The sequence below is a fragment of the Colletotrichum fioriniae genome (assembly GCF_027942845.1).
Source record: "Colletotrichum fioriniae strain IMI 355084 chromosome Unknown scaffold_1, whole genome shotgun sequence".
NCBI lineage: Eukaryota > Fungi > Ascomycota > Sordariomycetes > Glomerellales > Glomerellaceae > Colletotrichum > Colletotrichum fioriniae.
This window is the reverse complement of record NW_027076837.1, coordinates 6,098,685-6,124,691: the sequence shown is the minus strand read 5'-3', so window position 1 is coordinate 6,124,691 and position 26,007 is coordinate 6,098,685. Positions and strand designations below refer to the sequence as shown.

The window sequence follows — 26,007 nt, the reverse complement described above, 5'->3', positions numbered from 1 at the left end:
TTTGGATTATGTATCTTGGGAACACGAGAAACTGGAGTTAGCACACATTTTCTTCACTCAAAAGAGCAGCACTTTCTCCGCATAGGTACCCTACCTACTACACACAGGACAACCTCTTCAAAATGTTCCATGTCACATCATCTCAGACCCCAGAGTCCCCAACTCAATCTTGTTCGAGAGCCAGGTAGATAGATAATCCCATACATGTAAACCACACTGTTTAAACGAGCGTCAAGAAAAGAAACCAGGTTCATCCGCAGAAACCCCATGGGCCCTCCTTAGAAACCCCCCGTCACGAGGTACCCTAACTTATTGGAGGTCGTCCACAAAAGCCGTCCTACTTCTTCCCAGTCTGCTGCTGCCCTCCCTGACCAGCACCAGCACCAGCACCGCCCTGTCCCTGGCCACCGACTCCGGCATTGGCGTTTCTGTCGCCCGCGCCCTGGGCTCTGGCGGCGAAGCCGCCCGAGGACATGTCTCTTCCGCCCTTGTCCTGGAAATCAATTTTTGTTTTTGTCAGTATCTGGTCATGTACATGTCTTACCCGGAGATAAAATCAGCCGCCTCGACACCCTGATTATTTCAAATCGTGGGTTGGGAACCACGGGAGGAAGGGGGCAGTAACATACCTGGCTGGCCTGGATGCGAGAAGCACCGTCTTTGGTCATTTGGTTAGGCATGATGATGGATATCGTGATTTCAAAGTTGGAAGGCTGGAAGGCTGATGGAATGTTTGAGTAGAGTGTAAAGACGAAGCGTGTAATGTCTGGATGATCTATCAACGTAGACCCACCTACCGAGACGACAGACACAGCTTCTTATAGACTTTTCCGTCCTCCCATTCTCACCACAAGGAATCAAACATGTATCTCACGCACACATAATAAGACCTCATCACTATCCCCACCGTCTCCATCCCATCATCACCATCTCTTTCACCGCTTCATCTCAAACTCAGAAATACAAACGAAAAAAAGAAACGAAACAAAACGTTGTCCACCACTCCTCTCTCCGAGCGTGACGCTCTCAAAATCAACCAACTGACTCCAGGGACCCTACCTTCCCCCCCTCCGTCGAGACATCGCTAGACGGCCTCCGGCGCCTCAACGAAACGCCACGCCCGTTCCGTGAATCCGTTTGGCTACTGGCTAAAACTCAAGCCTCTCCCCACGCGCATTTGACATCACACAAACTAACGCTAAAGTGAGACGAGGAGGCGGGGAGGGTTAGTATTCAGTCAGTCAGTCAGTTCGGCGTGGCCCTCACGAAAAAAAACATGGTTTGACACGTGCCGCTACTTTTACGGTTTGGATGACAAAAAGTACTTCGGATCATGGCTATCCAGACCTGCTCTACCCTTACCTCATCTTACCTTACTTTTGCTCTCCAATCTAATTTCTCCGTTCGATTTGACCGCCCTTACCTGGTATTCTCATGAGAACATCTCACGTAGCAAAATCTTCAAACCATCACGTATGTATCAGGGCATGTATCTGCTACACACTCAGCTGAGTGTATGCGAGCGTACTTCGGTTTGGTTTGCTTTTGGTCGTATTGTTCAAGACATTCAGGGGTAGGGATGGCAATGGCTTTCAAGCCAAAACAAACGCCCATATAATGCCAAATAGTGCCCCCCCTCTCTCTCTCTCTCACTCTCAAGCCTTTTGCCATCCTCCGACAAACATCATCGCTTCTTCCCCCCTCTCTCGAGGAAGGATGCCAGTCTCTCTCTTAACACCTTCTTCCTCTATGGGCTTGGACGAAGGGAACTAAGACATCTACGCCGTACCGAAATGGCCCCGAATCGCAAACCACAGGTAAACCATTCCGGAAAGGAAAAAAAAAGCGCCTTCTCTTGTTTGGTGCTCTGGCTTTCTTCTCAACAAGACTTTTTCATCTCTCTCTTGTGGAATGAGGAAAAAGTCCCACAGGGAAGCCAGGCCAACAACCTCACATGCTTCTAATGCTGGTTTATATGCTCCCACACTGTCATGGTATTCCAGACCCTTCAGATTCAGCTCTCGGCAGCCTTGAGCTCCTCGTCGACCTGCGCCCTGACAACCTCCCGCACCTTTTGCCAATCGTTGACAATCTCCGTCACCCTCTTCTCCTTGTCCTCCAAGCCGACGAATTCTGACGGCAGCACCTTGGCCTTGAAGTCGAAGCCCTCCTCGTCCTTGAGAGCCAGGTCGACGGCGCCGGCGAATTTGGCCGGGTGGGCCGTGGAGAGTGAAATGTGCGGCACCTCGGCGCCGGCGCGGCTGACGGACCGCTCCGAGGCGGACACGCCAATGGCGGAGTGGGGGTCCAGGACGTAGCCAATCTTGTTGTAGTAGCTCTTGATGGTCTCGACGGTCTGGGGGTCGCTGACGCGCTCGCTCTCAAAGTCGCGGCGGGCCGAGTTGAGCACGTCCTGGTAGACGGGGCCAAAGCCGCCCTTTGTCTTGAGGTCCTTTAGCCACGAGGACACTTCCTGGCCGGCCTGCCTCTTGTTCCACTCGTCGTCCATGCCGGCGCTAGAGGCGAACTCGTAGGCCAGGAACCACAGTAGGCGCTCAAAGTTACTTGAGACGAGAATGTCCATGGCGGGGCTGAGAGTCTCCTTGACGCCGTCCTCGTGCGCCTTGACGCCGTCCTGGGCCAGGCCGCCGGCAGCTTCAGCGGGGGGAGCGGGCTGCTTCTCGTACTTGCCAGTCGTCCAGAATCTGTGCAGGATGTCGTTCTCGTTGGTCGCGATGACAAGCTTGTCGACGGGCAGACCCATGCGGTAGGCAAAGTAGCCGGCGAGAATGTCGCCAAAGTTACCCGTGGGCACGACGAAGCGAACCTTGTCACCGAGCTTGAAGGTCTCGGAAGACTTGACGAGGGAGAAGTAGGAGTGGAAGTAGTAGACGATCTGGGCCAAGATACGCGCCCAGTTGATGGAGTTGACGGCACCGAGGTTGTGGGTCGAGTTGATGTCGGGATCGGCGAAGAGAGCCTTGACAATGTCCTAGGTAACTCGGGGTTAGAGAGTGTCGTTCGGCAGGAGGATGTATGGGGGGGCGCGCGAGAGAGACTTACTTGGCAGTCGTCAAATGTGCCAGTGACAGCCAGGTTGTGGACATTCTCGTCCAAGACGGTGGTCATCTGGGCCTCCTGGATGGGGCTCACGCGACCCTTGGGGTGGAGGATGAAGACGGAGACATCCTTCTTGCCTCGCAGACCGTAGATGGCGGCAGAACCGGTGTCACCGCTCGTGGCACCGACAACAGTCAGATGATGTCTGTCTGCGCAACGTGTTAGCTAGTCCCGCAAGTACCATTGGCACAGCACAGTATCTGTTGAGGTCGTGGCAGCCCGCAAGGTACCGGAGACGAGAGGTGCATAGCATACCCTTTCCTGTCTTGCCCTCGTTCTTGCGCACCAAGAAGTACTCGAACAGGTTGCCGAGGAATTGCAGTGCAACGTCCTTGAAGGCAAAGGTGGGGCCGTGGAACAGCTCGAGAAGGTAGAGGTTGTCGTTGAGGTGGCGGAGGGGGGTGGTCTCGGGGGCTCTAAAGGTGGAATAGCTCCGGTCGATGATGCCCTTGAGGTCGGCGGAAGGGATCTCGGAGGGAGAGATGTACAGAGACAGGATCTTGTGGGCGAGGTCGGGGAAGGCCAGGTCCTTCCAGGATTGCCAGTCATCGACCTGGGGGATGTGCTCAGGAATGAACAGGCCGCCGTCGCTGGCGAGGCCTTTGAGGACGACCTCCTCGAAAGAGAACTGTAGTTATATGCGGTCAGTCATTGCGTGGTCTAGAGCATGATGTCTAATGGTGCGCGCGCGCGCCGAGGTTAAGCTGGCTTTTGGGGAGAAGAGTAGAAACGGGGATATCATACACCGCTATCCTCTCCGCGGGTGCTGAGATACCGCTGGGATGTAGTGTGGGTGGTGTTGGCAGCGGCCTCGCCTTTGGTACCGTTGGTGGCCATGGTGATGATAGCTGCGTCTGCGTCTGCGTCTGCGATGTGCGGTATGCGGTGAAGTAGGGGGAGTTGAGGTGGAATGGGCAGAATGAAAAATGGGGGGCGGGGAGAAGCCCAATGGCAGCACAGAAAAGAGGGGAAGAGAGGGAAGAAGACGGCAAGAGAAGCTCGTCTCTTGTCTGCCGAAGATGCACGATCTCTTTAGTTTAGAGGGAGAGAGAGAGAAAAGAGGATGGCGTTGAGATCTTGGAAGCATTCGGACGAAAAGGGCAAGAAGAAAAAAAAAAAAAAAAAAGAGAGGGCGAGTCACACACCAGCGGCACTGTGGTAGCAACGACGACAAGCGGCCGAAAGTCGGTCTCGACGAGTCGGTCACCCCTCAAAGTGTGGCCCGGTGTTGTGGGCGGTCCCGTTCTCCTCCTCCGAGTTCCTCAACCTTACAGTAGGTACCTTACGGAGTACAGTGCTGTGACTGTCCGCCCCTGCCCCTCCCCCTCTGACCTTAGTGACTGAGTCCAATGTAAAATTTTGCCCCGCACCAAAAGTGAAAAGAGCCACAGTCACAGAGCCAAATACCTAGGCGCGGGGTTACCCATGCCCACCTCACCTCACACTTGGTGGTGTACGAAGTACCTACTGCGTAAGGTAGCGACTGACATAATTCAACGATGACGGGACGCCAAGGGGCTGGGATTGGTGGGTTGTGCGATGCTCAAATCGCGTAGTCTCATTGGTCAATGACTGCCCTGTCGTTTCCTTCCAGATGGCGTCTTCATCTTTCCATTGACAGGGGGGGGACCGACCGCTGACCGTGCGTGCTCCTGAACATCCAACATCCAACATCCAACTTCAACCCTGCTCATCATCACCTTCGTCCGCTCTCTCTCATCTCAGCTCATCTCGTCCTTGAGGAGGCATGATAGCATTCGCCTTTAGAAAGTGGCATGTCGGCGCTCTAAAAGTCCATCCAACTATACCGCAACATGCAATAGCGTATGCCAAAGGACGGTCCACTAAGATCCCCAAGTGACTGACTGACTACCCCTCCATCACCCCTCTTTCCCAATGGGGCTCATGGCATGTCAAAAGTCGATAGAGCCATCGCGCTGCTGCACGGCGGCTGATGGTGCCATTGCTATCCCATTCCTTCACTATGACTCAGCTGGATTCCCAGCCACATGTGTTGCCAACATGAATTTTGTTTTCTTCGGAAAACGTTGTTGAGGCCTTTGAACCATACCACTCAAAAACATAATCATTTGTTTCGTAATGTGATACCCCAAGACATCGTGTCTCACTATAGAGTACTCGACTGCAAAGGTGGTTCATGGACGCGTGCCGCATCACCCGATAAAATAGCCAATCGGCCTAATTGATCTAGACGAATACCCCCGAACCATAAAGCATAAGTGGTGCTGCGTGTCATCCGGATACCACCCGAATATTCCTTATGCCGCCTGCCCTCGAACGCCTGTTGCCCATGTCATTGGGTATCTTGTGAGAAAATGAGTAAATATATCACAGACCATGGCGCCGTCCAGTCCCTTATAAGCCCCTGTAAGGCTCGATCGATGCCCCGTCAAGTCACTTTTTGAGTGACTTGAGCAACGGCGCAATCCTCGACCTCTTGCTCAGCCCCACGCGATAGATGGGCTTCGTCGCCGAGGAAGACGCAGGCGTCGACAACCTCTGCTTTCCCTCTGCTTTGCTATCCGCGGTTCTAGACTTGCCGCCATCTGCCTGCGCAGGTGTTTCTTTCGTCGCCACTACTTTCTCCTCTGCTGCCACGCTCTTTTGCGGTCCCAGTCCGTCGGAACCGTACTTGCTGAGCGCCGCATTAGGCGTCACTGGCTGCAGCACCCGATCGCTGCCGCCCTTTTCTCGGGGGTCGCTGCCCGCATCTGCTGTGCAACCTTCCCGCTGCTGCGTATCGACGTGCTCCCCGCGGCCCTTGGTGTGCTTTGCCGCTTTGCCCGATGGGGCGTCACCCGCATACTCCACTTCAGGTGCATGTGGCTTCTCAATCGCTTGCTGCATGCTTTCTGGTGCGTTCTTGTCTGCCTTCTTTGGCCGCCCGCGCTTTTTCTTGGTGGTCGTCGGTGTGGCTGCCGTTGCAGCCTCTGTTTCTGCGGCAGCATTCTTCACGGTCTCGCTTGCGTCGGTGGTCCGTGGCGTAGTCGAGGTTTCGGCGGGAGCTGGGCTCTCCGCTACAGCGAAATCTGACTTTCTCGGCCGTCCTCTCTTTTTTGGTTTTGCTGTGCTCGTTGGAACGGGCTCTTCTAGGGGAATGGGGTCCTCGACTAGTAGTTGCGCGGCTGGGCCCATATCGGCCACTGGAATCCCAGCGTTCCCTTGTATCTCAGCCTCGTCCTGTCGACTAGCATCACTACCTCTGCGTCGACTGAGACGAGGCTTGTACGATTCTCGATGGAAACCAATGTCGTCGGAGTCCCAACCTTCGTCTTCCCGGTGAGACTCCGTCGCCTGTGGCGGTTCGTCCCTCAAGCTCCTTCTCTTCCGACGAACCGATGCTGCAGATATGATATCCGGGGATGATTGTATCTCTATAGTTGCCTCTGGATCGGCTGACCTCCCGAAACCTTCCTGAGTCTGCTCGTGAACCGTGTCTAGTGTAACATGGCCTTCGGTAGGGGCTGGAGGCAAGCCAATTACTCTTGTCTGGCTCGGCGTAGAGTATGCGATGGTCGTAGCCCCGCTTGACCTAGCCGCAGCTTGCAGGGTCGAAAACGGCTGCGTAGGTGTAGGTGCTGGATCCTCTGGAGACGGGCCAACGGAGTGATATTCGTATTCCAGCTTTTGACTTGCACTCAGTGTCTGGGACTCGATGTACATTGAAACAGGCTTTTGGCCAGAGACCAGGTCACCAAATGACGGTACCACGGCTGCGTGTGGGACCACCACCATGTCGACGTCGTCTTCCTCGGCCAGTAGAGACCAGTTCGGGTTCCTGAGTCTCGCCCTCTTCCCGTTCTCCATCCTCGCGGCGGCCGGAGTAGTGTCGAACGGCTGCGTGGAGCTCTGCGAAGGCATCTCAATGGCCACAGGGGACGTAAACTCCACGTTGTTCGCTCGCTTTCTTTTCGTCCCGCTGGTTGAGGTTCTGCTCTTTGCAAGGCTGGCAAGAGGCGCTCGACCGCCGCTGACGGGGCTGCTGGGAACATCCCACATATCGTCGGGAGTCGCTTGTGCGACGGTCATTTTGGGCGGCGTTGTGACTTCCGTAAGGTCCACCACCTCTGGTTCCCTTTCCTCGGCGCTGTCCAACCCCGCAATGAGATCGCTGGCTGAGGTGAGCGAGGAGGTACTGGTGTGGTTCCTCTCCAGCTGCGGCCTGTCTTGTGCTGCCATAGTTGGTATAGAGCTGGGCGCTGCACCGTTGGATAAGGAAGATTCGTCTGGCTTTCGCAATGTGTCGCTGGCTGCTGACGCACGTTGTTGCTCGGTGTAGATCGCCTGGAAGAACTTGGGGTCGGTAGAGTTGGTCGCGACACTCGCGGGGTCGGAGGAGCGGCCTTGGCTCGGTATCGCGGAAGTGGTAGTAGGTTTCGAGGGACTGTTTGGTGATTCGAAATCGTCGTCGGAATCATCCGAGTCCGCGATGATTCGGGCCGGAGCCATTGTCGCGGTGTGGCGAGAAGATCGCGACGTGGGGAGGGTCAAGGCACGCGCCTAGCTCGGGGGCGAATTACGAAAGGTACTGTTGTGTACATGAACAAAGTCCCCCAATATGTTAAAGTGCTATCGTTGTGGCGCGATGCGACGATCGGAAAACGCGTTATCACGTGATGTTCTCTACATGCATACCTTAGTACCTGCGTTATGCTCTTATGTGAGCTCCGTAAGTCGGGTGTCCGGCCCCACTCCTTTTGGCCGGTCTGGCCCGGATCGCTATAACACTTTGTCGAAACCTTCGCAGGGGTCCTGAGCTAGATGAAGACCAACCCGACCAGGAGGTTTTCCAATATTTGATTGTTTCTTGCGTGCCCAAGAAGGAGATGGATTCCATGACTAGCTTACTCAATCTCTTCTATCCTAGGACGTTTCGTATTGACAGAGGGGAGTGATCGGTCTTGGTCGATGGTCAAGCCTGCCAGTCGCCCAATACTTGGTTCTCCGATATTGTATCCCGAAGCAACCATCGAAGACAGTTGCCAATTCTCCAAACTCTCAATCACGTCCCGAGCGTGCTGCTGGACTAGGCCATCGTTGTCCGTGACTGCAACGTATTTCAGAGTCCTCGTAATATCCTCCCGGCTCTGGTCAGTCAATCCGAAACCGAGTCTCCGACCAGATTGCTTGGCAGTATCAAGAGCCTTGACGAAGCCCAGAACAACCAAGATGGCTGCACGCCGGATGATGCCCTTTTCAATTTCTCGCTCAAGCGCCAGCACGTTGATGCAGAGGTCCACTGCGATGGAAATGAGGTCAGGCCCAATGCCCGCAATATTGGTCTCGAGACCGACTGAGAAGATCGAAAGGGCAGATGCTCGCATGCGGGCGTCTTCGCTACCTCTCTTGCTCTCCCATCCCTCAACAATCTGAGTCAGGATCTCGTTCTTGGCCAACTCTTCTCCCGTAAGATCATCACTGAGATCTGGGACATCTCCTCCCCACGCATTCTCCGCCTGCTTTTTCTTCATGTCCTGCAGACGTTTCTCTCGGGACTGCTTGGCCTCCGTCTTTGGTCGATGGCCTCGCCTTCCGGCAATCGACAGCAATGTTTCAGACACGCGCCTTGCCACGTCACCGGCAAAAGTCTCGCCGAGGCGCTCAATCACTTGAACCAAGGCCTCGCCGAAGCGTAAGCGGACATCCGTTGACGAGGTTTCCTTTGAGTCCAGGTAATGTTCAAGGATCTCCTGCGTGGTTGCTTTAGGGTGTTTATTCGCCAATTGGGTCAGAAGCTTCACAACCCGGAGATTGATAAAGTCTTCGCTGTCTTGAAGTAGAGACGAAAGGAGAACGAGGGTGGCTTGCACATCCAGAACAGAACTATCAGATGCCACTAGGCCCGATATAAGGTTGATTCCCTCGGAGCGGATTGGCGGAGGATTATCTGCTTGAGTAATGTACTCCAGCGCAAGCTTGTACGTTCGCCTGTCCTCCACCTGCTTATCGGTGGGCACAAATGCACCCTCTTCTGTGGGATCGATAGCCTCACGGTATCTCAGCAAAAGCGTCAGGTTCTTCGCCGTAGGAGAAACCTCAGGGCGTCCCGCTGCGCCAAGTTTAGCAAGAGATGCTTCAAGAGCTTGTAGAACTTCAGTCTTCAGGCTCGACTTTTTGAAGCTTGGGGCTGTGATGACTAAGTTGAACAAGCTTAAAGCAACCGCGATGATGTCGTCAGACTGGTCCTGGAGGCCGCTGGGATCCAGGATCTGAGCTACAAGCTCAGTAACTTGCGTTACGCGGCTAATCAGCTTGTCTGGGATTTGTTCTAGCATCTTCTGCAAGATTGTTATTTCGAAGAGTTGCTTGATATCATCCTGAGCCTGGCTGTCTTCCATTTTGGTGAGAACTTCAGGCTTTTGGGTTGTGACTGTTGATTGGAACCATCGGCCAAGAAGTTCCAAGAAGAAGGTCGATGTTTCTTCGGGTGTGCAACTCGCCGTCAACAGACGTATAAGGGCTTCGGAACGGGTCTGAATCTCATTCCAGTCTAGTTCTGGGACCTGTGATCCATGGCCCAGCGGAATGGCACATATTTGAAGGTCGCCGTCAGAAGTCGACTGATATCGCCACTGTGGCATTTTCGCATACTCTCCTTGATATAGTAGGTTTTCGACGACCTCGTGTAATTTTGACACAGAAACACTCAGTTTCAGAAACGTATGGAGCAATGATCTCGATGGCTTCGAGTATCGGTCCTCGGTCCTTTTGTTGCCTTTGCTCTGGCACGATATAGCCCATAAATGTGCGAGAACTGGGTCCAGGATTCTTTTGGTCTGTGCTGGGTACGGTGTGAAGTTTATCATCGACGACATGCGGCGCAATGTGACGAAGAGGTCGTCGGCAGTGACCAGGACGGCCTTTTCACTCAAATCAACAATATCGGGTTCTTCAAGTTTGATGTGCGGCGCAGGACTGTTGCACTCGCGAGATGGATCCAAGTTGTGCAACAGAGGCTCAACAAAGACATTCCAACCAGGTGTTCCTGACGCAGCGTCAGCATGGCTTCTGGCCTCTGGGTGAAAGCAAGATTGTTACCAGGTGCGCCAAATTGTTTCCTGCCCAATACCCCAAACATGATGATCTGTGCCGCTGCCACACTAAGCTCTGCGCCTTCGTTTCCATCCAGCAGCACGATCAACTGGGGCGCAACCTTTGAGAACCAATCTTCAGGCGATACCATTGCTGGTGGGGAGGTAAGAATGCGAGTGACAACGGCCATGGCTTCCTGGGTGATGTTGGCGCCTCTTTTCTGGGGAATGGCTGCCTCGGATGCTTTGAGAGTACTACTTGGGTGCACCGAGAAGATAAACTCCATGGTTCCTCTCACGCCATCAGGCCGAAGAGGAACCAGGGTCAGTATTTTCATCAGCTCTGGCCGTAGCCATGCTGGAGCAATTTTCGGCTTGATCAAGGCGTTCAAGACAGGTAACAAGTTCCAAGAGCCATTCCTAGTCCCTCTGTCAGAAGGTTTCGCCTGACATGGGGCCTCACTGCGTCCACGTACCCGTCAATGAGCTTCTGAAAGTCTTCTTGGGCAGCTGTTCGAGAAGCATCGTCCGATGATGGATCAAATGCCCGCTTACCGGCGCTGAGAATTTCGTCAGCTAATTTGGAGCGAGGGTCCTTTTCAGGTGTGTTTGGTTCCATCTTTGTCAGATGCAGAGAGGACGATCGTGAATTTAGACTTGCTTTGGTAATTTGGCTTGGGGAGCCAGTAAAGTGCATACAGTATGTGAAAGATCGCACTGTATGTCGTTTCCCAGTGTCACGTGTCTCCGCGTGCGCGACTGCGCCTAACGCGTCGTGTCAGTGCTCCTTCCCCTTCGTCTGGCATCCAGCGTGACCTTGGATTTCCACCTCACCTTTACAGTTTGGTTGCTCCTCAACACCTGCTGAAAAGCCAATTTGACGCGTCTTCAACAGCAAGAATCACCACCGGATACGCAGCTCCCACCGGAGAACAATTCGAGATACGACATTGGAAACCAGCTGCGTGCGCCTCCTTGCAGTCGAGAAAGGGAAGTTCTCTCGCCCGACATCCACTGTCCCTGGACAAGGGCTCGCCTTCGCACGACACCTCTCCCTCAGTTCTCCGACTCTCGTTTTCCTCGGAATGTCTATCGTAGACCTCTCAGTCACGGCTGACACCCCGTGATGCGTCGCACCTCAACCTGAATCAGGACTTTGAGCTTGCCGCGGATGGAATCATCACGGCCTATGGTTGTCTATAACAGACAATTCAGTCCAGCTAAGAGAACGAGCTTCGGAACTTAACCCTAAGTATTCTTTTGGTTCAAGTCTTGCGCCCGCAGTCGTCGAATCTGTCTTTTAAATCCGCCCGGCTCCTCGATGATGGTACGCCGCTGAAAAGCGGTATCGCACTCGAGGGTCGCGGTGGATGGACTGGCAGGGAACACATTCCAGTCACCATTTGGTGCGCGAAAGGGGGTTACTATGAGTCGTATGGGTAAGAGCCTCTGGTCCGAGGCCACTCGTCAGGACCTTTCCGCTGGAACCAGAACTCTGGCCAAGAATAGGTCGCCCGGAGAAGATGGCAGACATGGTTTGCAGGGTCGAGTTGGCAACAAGCTGCTGTCTCGAGGTGTTTCTACGGACAAGTGGAAAGAGCATTGCGTTTGCCACGAACGGTCAACATCGAAGTTTCAATCCACCCACAACCTGCCTTGGGATCGACTCGCCGGTCGTACAACAGTACTGCGATGTTTCCAGGCCTACAAACAGAAACTTTTCGATCTGACGAATCTCATCGCCACGCTCAGCTCTCGGCACCCACTTGTTTAGTACACCACCCCGGGACTCACTCAGCAGCCAAGAAGTTGCCAGTATCGGACTCAGCAGCCAGTCGGCTTCTCTCCGAGCCACACCCACGGCAATTGCCACGGATGTGACATGTCCGCATGTGATCTGGCCAGGCGCATCAACCTCCAGTCGTGGGTTCTGTCCCACGGCACCGGAGGACGCCAAGTCCACGTTGATCCTGCTGGGAACCAACACTTGCCCGATGTTGCTCTAGCGAGAAGCACCGGATGAGAGCGCGATTTTTCATGGATGTATTTTGTCCGCGCGGAATGCCCTCCATTGCGTTTCGAGCACGGAGAGGAAACAAAAACTAGTCCAAGGAGGTCGTGCGATTCAAACAGAGAGAACTTGCCCCGAGTGCTTGAGAGTACGCAGACTGGGATCCAATTCGCCGAGCTCCGGGTGGCTGTGTAAGTGAAGGTTGTGGCTCGTGAGCGGGAGACAACTCGGGTAACATACGCAGAGGCTCTGGGTGGGTGGGCTAGCCTGGCTGAACAGGTCTGAAGCGATGCCGGGACCCATCTCGTGTTGGAGTCAAAGTTTTGTGCTTGTCCGGGATCGTGGAAGACTTGCACTGTTGGCTTGTTTCCTACCCCCATGAGCCTCGGCACTCGTTGGATGAAAAAGGGCAGGCCTATGGAGGGCAGTCCTGGTTGCCATCTCTCCAGAAATGGCGAGACTGGCAACCCCCTTACGACTGGGGATAAGTCTAACCAAGATCCCCCAAAAGACAATTGATTCGGGTGCTAACATGGCTCAGGACTGGTGATGGGAAATGAGTGGAGGGGAAAGCAGCTGGGTAAACCATGGATTGGTGCTATGCGCTCCGGGGGTTGTTGACTGCGCAAAGGAAACAGGAGATTGGTCTAGAACACGGCGCCCAAGCCTGATTTGAGAGAGAAAGAAAAATTGAAATACCACAGCAGAAGCTTCACGGACAATCCTTGAAACAGACGCAGTGCCCCCAAAGAGAAGCATTTTATCTGACCTCAGGCCAAGGGGCATCCCAATTGTTCAGTGCCATTTCGATGGTGGTTACGCGAAGCCATTCGCTAGAGCATGTGCTTACCGCCCCACCTAAGAAGCTTGATTCGCTGCCCCATTGTAGATCTGAAACCCACCAATGTGTCAATCCCGGACTATGCTCTTCCCAGCCACTTGACGTCACAAATCTGCAAGCTAACCCAGAACAGGCTTCATCTCACGGCCAACTCAGGGCAACTGGGAATCTGGGATAGGAGAAACAATGGGCTGCCACCCGCTAACTAATCCGTAGTGTACGGTCTACCTTAATTAAGGTAAGTAGAGGTAAGCACGGTCATCACGCCCAAAAGAGACTACCTAGGTGGGAGACAACGACCGCCGATCGCAACATTCTCTTACCCATTCTTCTTTCTCTTCTCCGCGCCACAGCCGTTTCTTCCGGACAACCTCAGTACGGAGTAGTCGATTGTGTTGGTTCTGGGCTGGTGCTTCGAGTTATTCTTATTCTTCTGTGATTATCGTTGCCATTGTTACAATTCTAGCTGCTGTCACCGCTCGGGGCTGACATCATCGTCGCTACCTTGCCAAACGCGGTTCTCCTACCACAACATCGCAAACCACAATCTCCTTTCGCCATGGCCCTGTTACGTACAGCTCTGCTGCCTCTGGCACTCCTCCCAGCCGTTCTGGCTGCACCTGCACCTGCACCGGTCGATCCCGCCCATCCCATGATCACACCCCCGCCGACGCGTGTGAAAAGAGAGCCTAGCTTGACGGACGATATCGACAGCTACGTCCACAGTATTCTCGGCGATGCTTCCTCCTGGGTTGCTTCTGGCATTCCTGCATTCTTCCAGGGCTTCCCAACTGGCACCGCGGTCCTCAGTACTCTTGGTATCAGCGATGGTGACCTGGATGCAAAGCCTACCCAGATCTTGAATTTGCCGTGAGTATCAGTAACATGTCGCCGTGTTTGTGTGTTTACAAGCTAATTCTGCGTTTGCAGGGCCTACGGAAACTGGACCGACGAAGGATGGAATGTCCGCATTCACGGCAACGTCTTCAAACAGCCCAATATTAGCCAGTCCAAGGTCGATGACTTGGCCAACGTTTTCCTCATCGATGTCGACATCAAAGATCTGCCTGCCGACCAACAAGCCCAGGCACGCAATGTCACCGAGTCCATTTTCGTCGTCCAACAAGATGACCAAAACGTGACGATGAACTTCGTCAACGACGTCTCCGTGAGACCTGGTGCCAGCGGAGGCGCCATCAATGCTCGGGGCGGGGCACAATCGATCAACTTGCCCTACCTGACAACGGCCGAAGGTGACTTTGACGCGTTTGTCAAGTTGCGCAACACCACAGGCTCGACTGGGGGCCATATGCTGCCAGGCAATGAGACGGCATCGATCCAGACTCTCAACATGTACGCTAACGGCACGTTGACGGGCAACGCGACAGCGTATCTCGTTCCTCCTACGGGTTTCACCATCATCTCCGACATTGACGACATTCTCCGCGTCACAAAGATCTACGAGCCCAAAGAGGGCCTGCTCAACTCCTTTGCGCGCCCCTTTACGCAGTGGGAGAATATGCCCCAGATTTACGCCAACTGGTCGGCGTCCATCCCCGACTTCCACTTCCACTACTTGACCACGACCCCTGAGCAGGTCACCCGCAACTACATGGAGTTCATCTACAAGACGTATCCCCTGGGCAGCTTCGACACTCGTCCCCTCAACTTCTCTGACATCTCAGCGACGCTGTCCATCCGAAGATTCCTGCTCGACAAGATCTTCCAGACTTTCCCGCAGCGAAAGTTCGTGCTGGTAGCCGACACCACCAATTCCGATGTCATGAAGGCGTATCCCGCGTTGTACAAGGACTACCCGGGCCAAGTCCAGTGCATCTTCTTGCGAAACACCAGTGCCACCGACTCTGGCAACAAGTTTCCGTACAACACCGAGGGCTTCAAAGATATCCCTCAGAACAACTACATGTTCTTCAGAGTACCGGATGACTTGACAAATTTGGATATTGTTAATGGGCAGTGTTATAATGCCACCATCCCGCAGAACGTCACCTTCAAGACACAGGGCTTGCCGTTTGGGCTGGGCAACGCAGCTGGATCTCTGGCGCCACCGAGCACTTGGGCGGTGGCCGTTGTCATGTTTGGTATGAGTTTGGCTGCCTTGTTGTAGCGGTCAGAGAAAAAACGAACACACGAGTAATGTTTCAAGAAGAAAATGATTTCTGATTTCATCATGTTGCGGTCTAGGCCTTTCACCGCCTGTGTCTTGTAATATAACTTTGTGATATGCACCATCATGACACGAGCGCTGCGTTTTTTTCTTCCCACCACCAAGTTCGAGCCAAAGGAGTGACCATAAAACGTCAGCCCGCCGCCAATGACACTCGGCGGACTGCAGTCAGGGTGATGTGACTGGAAAGTTATTCCCCAGCCGCATGGTGATACGCCCAGCGACCCGGCCGAGGCTGCTGCAGATTTTGACTTCCTGTTAGGAAAGGGAGATGGTGGCACTTGAGTGAACGGACCGCAGTCCGGCGTGCTTTTTTTTTTTGGCGAAAAGAGTCCGACGACTGAGCATCAGGCTGTATGTCACTGCCGGAGAGGACCCTCCAGGTTGCAACCTTGCGCCGTCGTGTGATTCCCATTTCTCCATGGAAAGAGCTCTGCAGGTCAAACCAACGCACATACATACCCTGGCAGTACATACATGCATAAAAACTCCATAATCATACATGAGAAGCCACCTCTGGCATGCCGTCACCTTTTTGCCTCTCTACCTGTACGTCTGCGCCTCCGTTCCTCAATTATACGGGTAAGAAAAGATTCCACAGTATTGTGTATCAAATAATCAGACCATTGCGGCATCTACCAATCGCTATTGAACACTAAATATGGTTTTGAGGGAAATGCCGAGATCTCGGGGTCATGGAACAAGTTGCCTCCCTACCTATACACTTGTACATTGGAAGCTGGTGCTTACCCCCTTACTCCCTCCCTTACCTATACGTGGTTGCCCCCACCCTCATTAACAGAACCAAGAAGTTGCATACGCAGCTCTTTCAACCCATGGAAACCTCACTACTACTGCAGACCTACGTGCCAACGAACTCAGGTTTGTTTACTGAACATTGACGAGGCTATGTGTACTACGAATGGTGACCAGGTCAGTTTAACCGATGTCATTTTCTCTAGGCGGGCCCCATGTGAAAGAGGGGAAATCGACCGGAAATGGATTATGACATGATACGAGGCGCGTCAGCAAGGTCCTCGGTACACAGTAACCAGCAAGAACGGACAGAATGAGGAACCCATAACCGTCGGAAACCGAGAATAGCTTCTTCCTTTCCGAGCAAGGTGCCTCGGGCCATATGCTCCGGCCCGACGAAATCCACCTGTACTTTCGGGGGGCGAGATTCGGGTTGGGGAGGGGGAAAAGACCAATGTGGACGCAAGATAAACGGTCTCGCATATCGCCCGCCCTGTCGCCTTCGCCACCACCGACGCGACGTTATAGATGCAATGTGAAGAGGTGCGCGCCAATCTTGAATGTCAGTGGGGGATTAGATTAGTCAGGCGGGGGAGGAGGAGGAGGAGGAGGAGGAGAAGCGGTCGAAGAGGAGGCTGGCAGGCATCAGCTGGGCAATTAAAGGTAACTGTAGACGAAGAAGAAAAAGGACGGAGAGCCCTTTTTTTTTTTTTTCCCCTTGTTCAAAGGTTGGGGCGGGATAGGATATCATAGGCTGGTGTGAAGGAGGGGATAGTCTATAGATGTGCGTAGGGTTTGACATCAGATGAGATTGTCAAAGACGATGAATGAGGCGGAGTTCGGATAGGTACGCTCGTCCATGGAGAAAGAGTCATGTTAGTCATCTTCAGAGACTGTAGCCCTGTGGGCTTATGTAGATGTATGGCGTATTCCATCCATCGCGCAAGGTACACGTAGACAGCTAGCTAGGTAGTGACAGCATTGCGAAGCTCGCTTCGTATAGAGCCGAAAACGACGTTGCCGTCATCGATAGCGTCAAGTGGCTGCTGGTCGTCGCATCTCACCTCACCTCGCCTCGCCTCGTGCCGCATAACACCCATCGAGGTTGTCGCGCGCGCGCCCGTCCCCCTCTTTTTTTTTATTCCCCTTATGATCTATCACAGCCACGATGCGCGCTGACACGGCTGTCTGTATGTGCTTGAAAAGTTCACCGCATCTTGGCGTTCCACCTGACCTTATCGCGATTCAAGTAGGTACGTGGTTGAATGCTTGGCCGCCACCCGGGGTCCTGGTTTTGCTGTGTACACTAACAGATATGGTACTGAACTTATATTTCATGATGTCTGGGTACGGTACCTTTGATGTGAAGGTACTTACGGAAAGGCGGGTACCGGGTGTGGGACCATTTCCTAACGGTCACGCTCAGATCAAACCCGGCGGGATGCGCGCAGGGGGTGACCTAAGGTACGGGAGGGAGTACGTATTGGACGGAAAAGGGATATCAGGTCGCAACCGAAAGGGCGGGTCCCGGGGGCCTTGCGATGGTTGCGTTTGCCGTGTACGGTCGAGGTATAATTAGATGGGTAATTAGTAGAAAAGTTGTGTGTGTGTGTGTGGGAAAATGGGATACTTCCATAGTAGTGACAGTGTACTTGGAAGGGGGGGAGGTCCAAGAATCTCGGTCCAATCGAGAGCTCCGGTGACATTGCGGATCCGGGTTGCCGACCCCGCCCGGCCGCATGTGGTCTGTGTCACCTCAACTTCACAGTTCCACCGTTCCGTCTCGTCGTTTCTTGGGTGGTGCCGTCCATGTATGTAGGCCAAAACGTTGAAACAAGCCACCAAATGACACCGATTCTACTCACGTCCAGATAGTTCAGTCCTGCAGTTCAGACTGTCCAGTCCACCTCGTCAACCACCCTCCACCGGACCAGGCTCCTGACCCCCTCCTCCTCCTGCTCCTCGAATGGGCCACCCGTTGCGTTCTTTTGCGGCTTTGCCTGCCTGCCCTTGCAAGGCCCCTTCCCTGTTCGGATTCTGCCTGCCGGCTGATGGTGGGTAGTTACCAACTTGCGCGAGTCGATTTACAGCGTATCTTGCGGAGCTATCCAAGCCGCACTTGGGGTCATTTCTAGCGTCCCTTGCTCCCTCGCTGTTAACGATGTCAGTTGAGACATGAACCAGCTTGAAAGCGGACTGGCGCTTGGCTGTGGCGCTCAAGGCGATGCCGTTACAGCGTCACTGATACCAGAGGCTAGTACGGATACCACCATTGATACAGACTGACTTTTCTTGACAGAGCCATCGGAATGGGCGCATTACCTATCTACCTAGTAGGCACTGTTGTTGGCCAGCGCCTTCTTCCCTCACTGCATTAGAACCCGTCCATGTTCCCGTATCCCTGTTTGTGTTACCATGACTGTGTTACCGCCTTGAGTGAAAAAAACAGCCCCCAAGACCCTCAATGCCCCTTAGCCCCCCCTCCTTCTCCAGAGTCCAGAAACCTACTGCACAGTATGTGGCCACCCGGCGCATCCAGTGACATATCGCTAGTCGCCTTACCTAAGTCGCTCGCGATCGGCTTATTCTAGTCTGTGCTGTTCATGAACATCATGTCTTGGCATGACTAGATGGCCTCCCTATTATCATGAGTCGCTCTACTTACCTTGCTAAAGACGATTCATTTGTTTCATGATATGCGTTGTCAAAAGCCTGCGAATGCCTCCTCAGATCTCAAGTTAGCCTTCCTGATTCAGAAGGCAGGTGATAGGTAGGCAGGTCTCACTCACAATACATAGTGCTTTGCCTGTCTCTGGTTCATGAATACCTGGGTACTCTTGCCCCTTGATATCTCCATTCTCCAATTTTCAAAGGGCAAGCAAGACGGAGACGGAGACGTAAGCATAGCATTGGAGAGCAGCAGCAAGGCTTACTGCTAGTTTCCCAAAAGGAATTCGGGTTTAAGACCATAGTACCTGAGGCCGCGCATGGCAAGCATCCTGAGGAATGAGCTTGGCACCTTCCGTGCCAACATATCCTTGTCGTCTTATTGCATTTCTGACATCCATGGATGCAGTGCAGTTCTTTCTTGTCCGCTGCCCAACTCCAACTCCAATCCAACACCAACATCAACGCCTGACATCAAAACGATCCACGGAAACCCGTAGTAGCTCCGAATCGTTTTCCATGCCCTCCCCGCCTTGCCATCTTTCTTCTCTAGCCACAGCATCAGGCAGGCGACCTGTCACAATACATGACTTGTTAGCCACACCAGCAACCTCGGATCATCTCTCGCATACACTACAGTTGCGTGAGAAGTCAGCAAGCTAACGAGCATCATCAAGACCTTGACCTTGTCCACGACATCCAAGAGAGAAAAGCAAAGCCGTAGCCTCGAAGGCAAAGTTAGTTTTTCTCATGAGCAGACTCGTTTACTGGTCGGCCATCTCCAATCACGTCTTGGCGATAGAAGCATATCCCATCGGCAGGCCGACGTCCAACATCATAGTCATGCCATCGAATGACTTGCTTCACCGTTCAACCCTATGCCGCGAGGTACACGCCCCCCCGGAGCTTCTACTGCAGGTGTCCTGATGAGATCATCCAGCCGGACCAGCCCAACTAAGCTCGAGTCGTACAGACTTGTCGAATCCGGTACCAGCCTCAGCCCGCATTGGTAGACGACAACGACAACTGGCCGTGCAATTCATGGTTCCCATGCAAATACCCTGGCTCTGCCAGCCTGCCGGCATGACTTGGGATCCTTCGCCTGCTACCTACTATTACCACCAACTCGTCTTGGTTAGTGCCCGCACGCGAATGTTGGTTGTGGTTTCACTGGCGATTTGGTTACCCATTCGCAAGGCTCGAGTCGGACCAATGCAGGCGCCCGTTGACCGCTGATGTCCGTTTTGCGCTCGAGTCGCAACGGGATGCGCTGACCCCGGCCCTGCTGACAATGACGCCGCCTATTTCCGACTTGGTAGACGACATCCGATTTCAGAACCCCGCTTACCCGCGAACCTGGGCCCATGGCATTGGCTGTCTTTGCGGTATTGGAGTAGTTCTTGTCTGTCCAATCAAGACCTACTCACTCCACAATCGTAGGGCCAGGATCACGATCACGATCGTTGCCCATGCAAGGCCACACCCCTAGTACCTGCACGCATGCCCTTTCCTGGTCGTTGCCACAGCGTGGCGAGCTGCTGGCCTGCTGCTCCTGACCGTTAGTAGGAGTTTCAATCGGTCTCACCTAGCATCCAGAGGGCCAATGTGCCCGACACCGGTCCTTTGGCACTGCTTTATCGGTACAAGGCCGACTTGACAGGTCATGGACTGCTGGGAAAGGTCTGCACTATTGAGGATACCCTCGGACACTACCACATGGCTTTTTTTCCCGACTCATGTTCGACATGGAAACAATCAGCCACACGCCGGATCAGGCATACACATTTGCATTAGTCCCGTCGATCCAAGAAACATCCAAGAGAAAGAGCGTTTATTGCTGGCTACTAATGACCACTCATGATGCTTTCAAGCCATGGGAACTCCTGTCGATGCCAAAATTACTGGGAAAAATCCATATGGGCCCAAATTCTTGCCCGAGACCTGCCACGCCTGCGGCCCCCCCGTCCTATCAAATATCCATCGCCTAGTCCGTTCCCATAGGCTCTGCGACGGCCTAGACGATGGTCGAGACCGTCTATTCGGGTCCACATTTGGCGGTGGCAGACTTTTTGGTCTTTCTGCGGCTCTATTCCTGGAATATCCCTACTTCGTCGAAGTGTGACGGATGTGACGACGGGGGTGAAGCTTTCAACCGACTCGAAGTTGACCATCTACCGGTTGTACTGAGAGCCTGTCAGACGTTGATCCCGCGTTTACGGTTCCTTTATGACTTACGACGACACAGTCTTCGCAGCGTGCACCATGGACGTTGACCCAACCAGGGCAGTCAACGCCGTGCTTGTATCTGTTGACGCAGGGGTATCGGTCCATACTGAATGGTTCTTCGGAAAGGTTCGAGTCTGAAGGTGTTTGTTGAACAGCTGAGCGTTGTTGGCACTGAAAGTCTGGCTGAAGCTCGAGTCGTACTGATGGATGTTTGTCTGTGTCTCGAAATGGGCAAGCCAGGTTCAGCAGCGAGTTGCGAGAGGGCCCTCTTTATACTTTCGAGGTCGGCCTTCGGCTTCGGGAAACCGCCCAAGTTCTTCTAGTTGCCTACGTCTGCCTTGCACACTTGCAGGATCATCTTCACAAGAACATCGAAATGGTTGCAGTCTGCATGCTTACTGCACGCAGACTGCTAATTACGGCAGATTCTCATATGGACGTAGAAAAAGTCAATAACCCTCGCCTTGGAGCACCTACTCCATACCCACTTGATACTATACACCCGCACGAGGCGAAGCATGACTTCAACCGTGGCCCATGCTTCCACTGAAAGCAAATGTCGCGGATTGGCTGCTTCATCGACGTGGCTTGCAGAGAGCAGGATGAGGGGAAAATGAAAACTGACAGGAGAGTTACAATGTCAGTTAATAACTTTTGCTACCCGGGTTTCCCGGTGGAGGGTAGTCCTATCCCCTCCTCGGCGACATGCTGGCCCCTCAACCTACTGGGTGGATACGCCAAGTATGTCTCTCAAGTCAAAGTCAGACAGGAAACTCCAATATAGGCGAGCTCGAAAGGATCCTGGCCGCTGGATCTCAATTTTCGGCTTGCTGCAGGGTATCGTCCAGAACGGACCCCGGAAGCTCGTGCGACATGAGACGCATCCAGGACGCCCATGAGGCTCAAAGGGGTGCAGTGATGGGCATCGTGATCTGCAGGAGCCCGCGACCTGACAGGCGGGGAGGGACGGATGTGAAGCCGTTGGCACCACCAAAGACGCGGGCCAAGGTGTACAACAAAGTCGTCTTACCAAGCACTAAAACAACCTTCGACAACGTTCACGCGCTCATTCTAGGGGTCCTTTCTGAACTATATCCCATCAAGACTCAGCCACTGGACGCCGTCCCGAATAACCGCAGGTTTGGATGGTATGCTGCAGTACGGTACCAGGACGATGCGGAGTGACGGGCGGAGGGGGTACCGGCGGCATATGCAGAGACTAATGTACTATCTTCTCCATGGCACCACAGCAGCTGCATGCCGGCCTTTTCAGTCTCGCTGACCATCCCGGTTATTCAGCTAATGCATAGTCGTCCCGAAAGAGTCGAGCCGTCGAGGATCCTTCGCAAGAAAACCACGCGCCACGTTGTATCAGACAAGGCAACGCCGCCGTACTTCCCCTCATTCAAGGTTTGGAGCACGCAAACGTATGCACCATAAACTTGGGATCGAGAGCGGACGTAAGCAATCAGGAGACTTGAGAACGAGTTATGGCCGATACAAGTTTCCTGACCTCTGTTGCCTTGATAAATCAACTCGCCTATAGAGTTGGCTTGTACAGCTCCATGTTTCACCGACGGTAACCTCGATTATGTTTTCCGTAATTCGAATTGGCACGGGACCAAGATGATGCCGACCAAGCGACGTTTGTCCATGGCTAGGGAAGCTTACTGGATCATCCTTTAGAGACAAGTTCCAATCAACATACCAGGTAGTCAGCTGTACAAATCGGTTCGACATTCTCCATCGCGTATCTGTACCTGGGTTCAACACGATGATCCTCGTACGAGACGACCACGTCGCTACACATGGAACAGCGGATCCCAATGATAGTCTGGCGGGAAACACTGGGACAGAGCCCGTTGAAGGTATGCGTGTGGGTGTGAACTGCCTCGAGGGACACTTTGGGTATCTCCAGCAAGTCGGGTGGGACGACTCACCTCCGGGTACTGCGCAAAAGCATCACGAAGCTTGGACTCCGCTTTCAACTTGCCTCAAAAGCGGGATTGTTCCATGATAGACGCCCAAACTCTTCTCGGTAACGTAGCCTCGAGACGGGAACTAAGTTCCGGGGAGTCTAAGCCAGACCCGTCCTGAGTTGCTTTGAGCCGCCATGGAAACTCATAGACGGCCCCTGAAATTTACGATTCGCCCGTTCCAGGTGTACCGGACCAGCATTAACAGAGAGAAGAATGTCTGCCCAGCCAGCCATGGCGGATCGGCCGAGGCGTTTTTGTCTTTGAGTAACGGGGCGGATGCCCGGGGCAGCTCGCGGGGCGCCTCGAGAACTCGCCATCTTAGAAGCTTTCGAGGAAGTCTCTTGGGAAATGCTGATAAGCACGACTACATGAGGAAAGCCGAAGCCATCGCGCAATTCCCATGACACATCTTGGGATAGAGCCTCGGTAGCTGCCAGCTTCCCCACACGGGCTATTGCTGTGTCACTGCCACGCTGGCCACCGGAGCTACCCATCGACGACAGAGGGAAGTATGAGCTATCACCAATGTCTTTGCTGGCCCGGGGACAGAATGGAACGCTTTGCCGTTGAATGGCACCTTGATCCGTTGGCTCAAAGCTGTGGCGGTCCCAATGTGCGCATAGCTGCATCAAGCAAGCTATCCTAGCGGTGGCGCCAGAGCAGCATGGCGTAAGTCATTAACTTGACGGCAGGGTGACGCCCCCGCAAGATAAGAATGCAGTCTTTTCTGAGTTGGGAAAAGAAACTGTGATCTACGACACATAGCATCATGCAGATATGGTCTCGACACCTTGGCTAGCATGCCTACAGGGAGACTTCTGCTCATTCCTCCAGATGAGGATATAGGAGCAAGTAGAAGTTGTCTGCTATGACACCTGGCGAACAGGAGCATGGGGAGGACGGGCGCGATGACACTATTCCCAGTCGGATTTTATTTATATCTCGGCGGTGATTCGTTGACAGCACCTCAACCCCTCTCGTTGAACGTCGCCTGAATGCCGAGCTCTTTTGTTTTCGAGCAGGTGGGCAACGTGCGTGTCGTATGGTTTGGCCGCATACTCCGGGGCTTCCTGCAGATTCTCAGGCTGACGCGGTAGACTCGAATACTTCAAAGTTGCCGACAAAAAAGAATTCGCGGATTGCCCCTGTACGAATGGGTCGCGAATGTCGGCAGACGCTTTGCTGAGCTCAGTATTACCTAGCCAAGTGGTCATGAAGACGGGATGCAGACGGCTTTACCCGAAATCGTGCCCGAAGGCTTCGACAACGCTAGTCGGGATGTCACAATGACATCGCCTAGTGTTGTGGTTCTGTGGAAGTGATAAAGAGCGTTCCTGACGTTTCAGTGGACAACCATCAGGGATAACCTCTGCTTTGACTAGACTCCTCTCTCTGGCCCCGTTCAAGTTTCAACTCACGGGTCCCCGACTTCGGTGCTAGGTGCGTGTGGAAACTTGAGTACTTGGGATACAGAAACCTTGGGTGCAGTCGGACAGAGACGCGGGGCCGCCGTCAAGACAACAGAAGAAAGCCGACTTGGCGTCTTCTGTCTTCTTTCCAGAATGCCCAGCTGACGTTACATGTGCAGCACGCGGCGGCATATTAGTGCCCACGGCTCGGCGAATGGACAGAATAACACTGGGTTGGTGTTATCCTTGGAACGAAGGTTGGGCCACCGGAGCACCGACTTCGTAATGTCCACAACCGGTAACATGCCCGTCGTCTCTTCTGGCCTCGCCAGCAATGGCCTCTGATTAACTTCTGGGTAAACTCGCCCACCCCTGAAAGCAGAAGCTCCATAGTCTTCGGCAAGTAGACGAAGACGAAGCAAACAGCAAACAATGGAGAGGTTCCCTTGTCTACCAGGGCGTCAAGCTCACCTGAAGAGTTGCCTTCGATGATACATCTATGGAAGGTGAGCAACCAGGTTCACAGGGCTTCAAGTTACCACCCGCGGCCACGACGGTTCCGCCTGCGGTTGAGGGCATAGCCTAGGCAGGCAGTCTAATGGCCAGTAGGACGCCCTACAGTCCGTAGGAATCCGGGCGCGGAGACCCATGCATAGGCGGTAGTAGCAGCAGGACCTACATTGGTGCGGCCCACGGCTCCCAGGAAATGTCCCAGCACGCACGATGCGCAGGACTGGAAATGGTGTCAAGAAAGACTTTTCACGCCCCTTCCCTTGCCTTATCCCCGCCGACTAGAGAGGGATCCGCTCAGTCTCTTCAACCTCTTAGACAGTCGACGGAGTATACCCCGACCCTGGTATTTACCGAATAGATTTTGAGTTGCAAAGAGGCAAGAGACAAGCAGGAGACAAGAGCCTAGCTTCAACTAGAGCGGCTTCGTTTCTGCAACCCGCAAAGTATGTCGAGGTGCCGAAGCGACTTGGCCTGGCACACACCTACGGATACCCATTGCAGAGGATCACCGGGGCTGTTGGGTCGTCCGCTCGCCTGTCTGACTTGCAGCGGAGGAGGAGCAGCGTCCCTACCTAGGAGAAGGGGCAGAAAGGCTGAAGGGGCAAGGAGGGACCCATTCGTCGACGACCCCGGGACCCGGGGCTATGTACTGCGTGCAGCCATGCTAAACGGGACCAGAGACTTCCTACTTTAGCGGCCGCTGCATCCTGGCCAAGATTTGGGACGACTAGGTTGGCGTTGGTATCTCGGATCCGGACGGACGACAGTGGGTTCCAAGAGACATGGAGACTCCGCCGACTCTATGTCGCAGTTGCCAGGAAAGGTACAAGTTGAGTTGATCATTGACGTGGGCAACTAAGAGATCGAAGAGTTTTGACACTATGGAAATTCGGTGGGGGCTTTGGAGAAACCCGAATATTGCCCATGTCTCCAGTGTCCAAGCGATAGTTTGGCGGTCTCTCTTCTTCAGCAGTAGGACTCGTAGCACAGTCTCTCTCAGTTTTTCCTTGCCCAGCTGACCAACACCTGGATACCCTCTCGAATCTGTTCGGTACCTTTACGGCGTGGATATCAGGCGTTTACGAGGCGCCGTGGCTGGCTCTTACATCAATACTTGAGGAGGACCATCGACATCCCCGCTCGCTGGCCTTTTTTTTCTTCTTCCCTCTGTTTTCTGCAGGTTTTACCCGGGAAAAGAGGGGAGAGGAGCTGAGGAGGATCTGCAACGCAACGATGGAGCGAACG

At 53.7% G+C, this 26,007-nt stretch overlaps 5 protein-coding genes across 5 annotated transcripts; 1 reads left to right on the top strand and 4 right to left on the bottom strand.

The window, feature by feature from the left end:
* Nucleotides 1–337: 337 nt before the first annotated feature.
* N0V96_001580 (uncharacterized protein) lies at nucleotides 338–680 on the bottom strand (the record flags this gene model as incomplete). The annotated part of the gene is made up of 2 exons (XM_053194165.1): nucleotides 338–493; nucleotides 630–680. 2 exons carry the CDS (start codon nucleotides 678–680, stop codon nucleotides 338–340), a joined length of 207 nt encoding a protein of 68 aa, XP_053048362.1.
* Nucleotides 681–2,014: 1,334 nt separating this feature from the next.
* THR4 (threonine synthase) lies at nucleotides 2,015–3,957 on the bottom strand (the record flags this gene model as incomplete). Its single annotated transcript, XM_053194164.2, has 4 exons — nucleotides 2,015–2,992; nucleotides 3,064–3,269; nucleotides 3,376–3,748; nucleotides 3,865–3,957. The coding sequence occupies 4 exons, from the start codon at nucleotides 3,955–3,957 to the stop codon at nucleotides 2,015–2,017; spliced, it is 1,650 nt and encodes a 549-aa protein (XP_053048361.1).
* Nucleotides 3,958–5,535: 1,578 nt separating this feature from the next.
* N0V96_001578 (uncharacterized protein) lies at nucleotides 5,536–7,590 on the bottom strand (the record flags this gene model as incomplete). The annotated part of the gene is made up of 1 exon (XM_053194163.2): nucleotides 5,536–7,590. The coding sequence occupies one exon, from the start codon at nucleotides 7,588–7,590 to the stop codon at nucleotides 5,536–5,538; it is 2,055 nt and encodes a 684-aa protein (XP_053048360.1).
* A 395-nt stretch (nucleotides 7,591–7,985) lies between these two features.
* N0V96_001577 (uncharacterized protein) lies at nucleotides 7,986–10,791 on the bottom strand (the record flags this gene model as incomplete). The annotated part of the gene is made up of 3 exons (XM_065756268.1): nucleotides 7,986–10,126; nucleotides 10,180–10,592; nucleotides 10,649–10,791. The coding sequence occupies 3 exons, from the start codon at nucleotides 10,789–10,791 to the stop codon at nucleotides 7,986–7,988; spliced, it is 2,697 nt and encodes an 898-aa protein (XP_065615508.1).
* Nucleotides 10,792–13,583: 2,792 nt separating this feature from the next.
* N0V96_001576 (uncharacterized protein) lies at nucleotides 13,584–15,152 on the top strand (the record flags this gene model as incomplete). The annotated part of the gene is made up of 2 exons (XM_053194161.1): nucleotides 13,584–13,894; nucleotides 13,955–15,152. 2 exons carry the CDS (start codon nucleotides 13,584–13,586, stop codon nucleotides 15,150–15,152), a joined length of 1,509 nt encoding a protein of 502 aa, XP_053048358.1.
* Nucleotides 15,153–26,007: the final 10,855 nt, after the last annotated feature.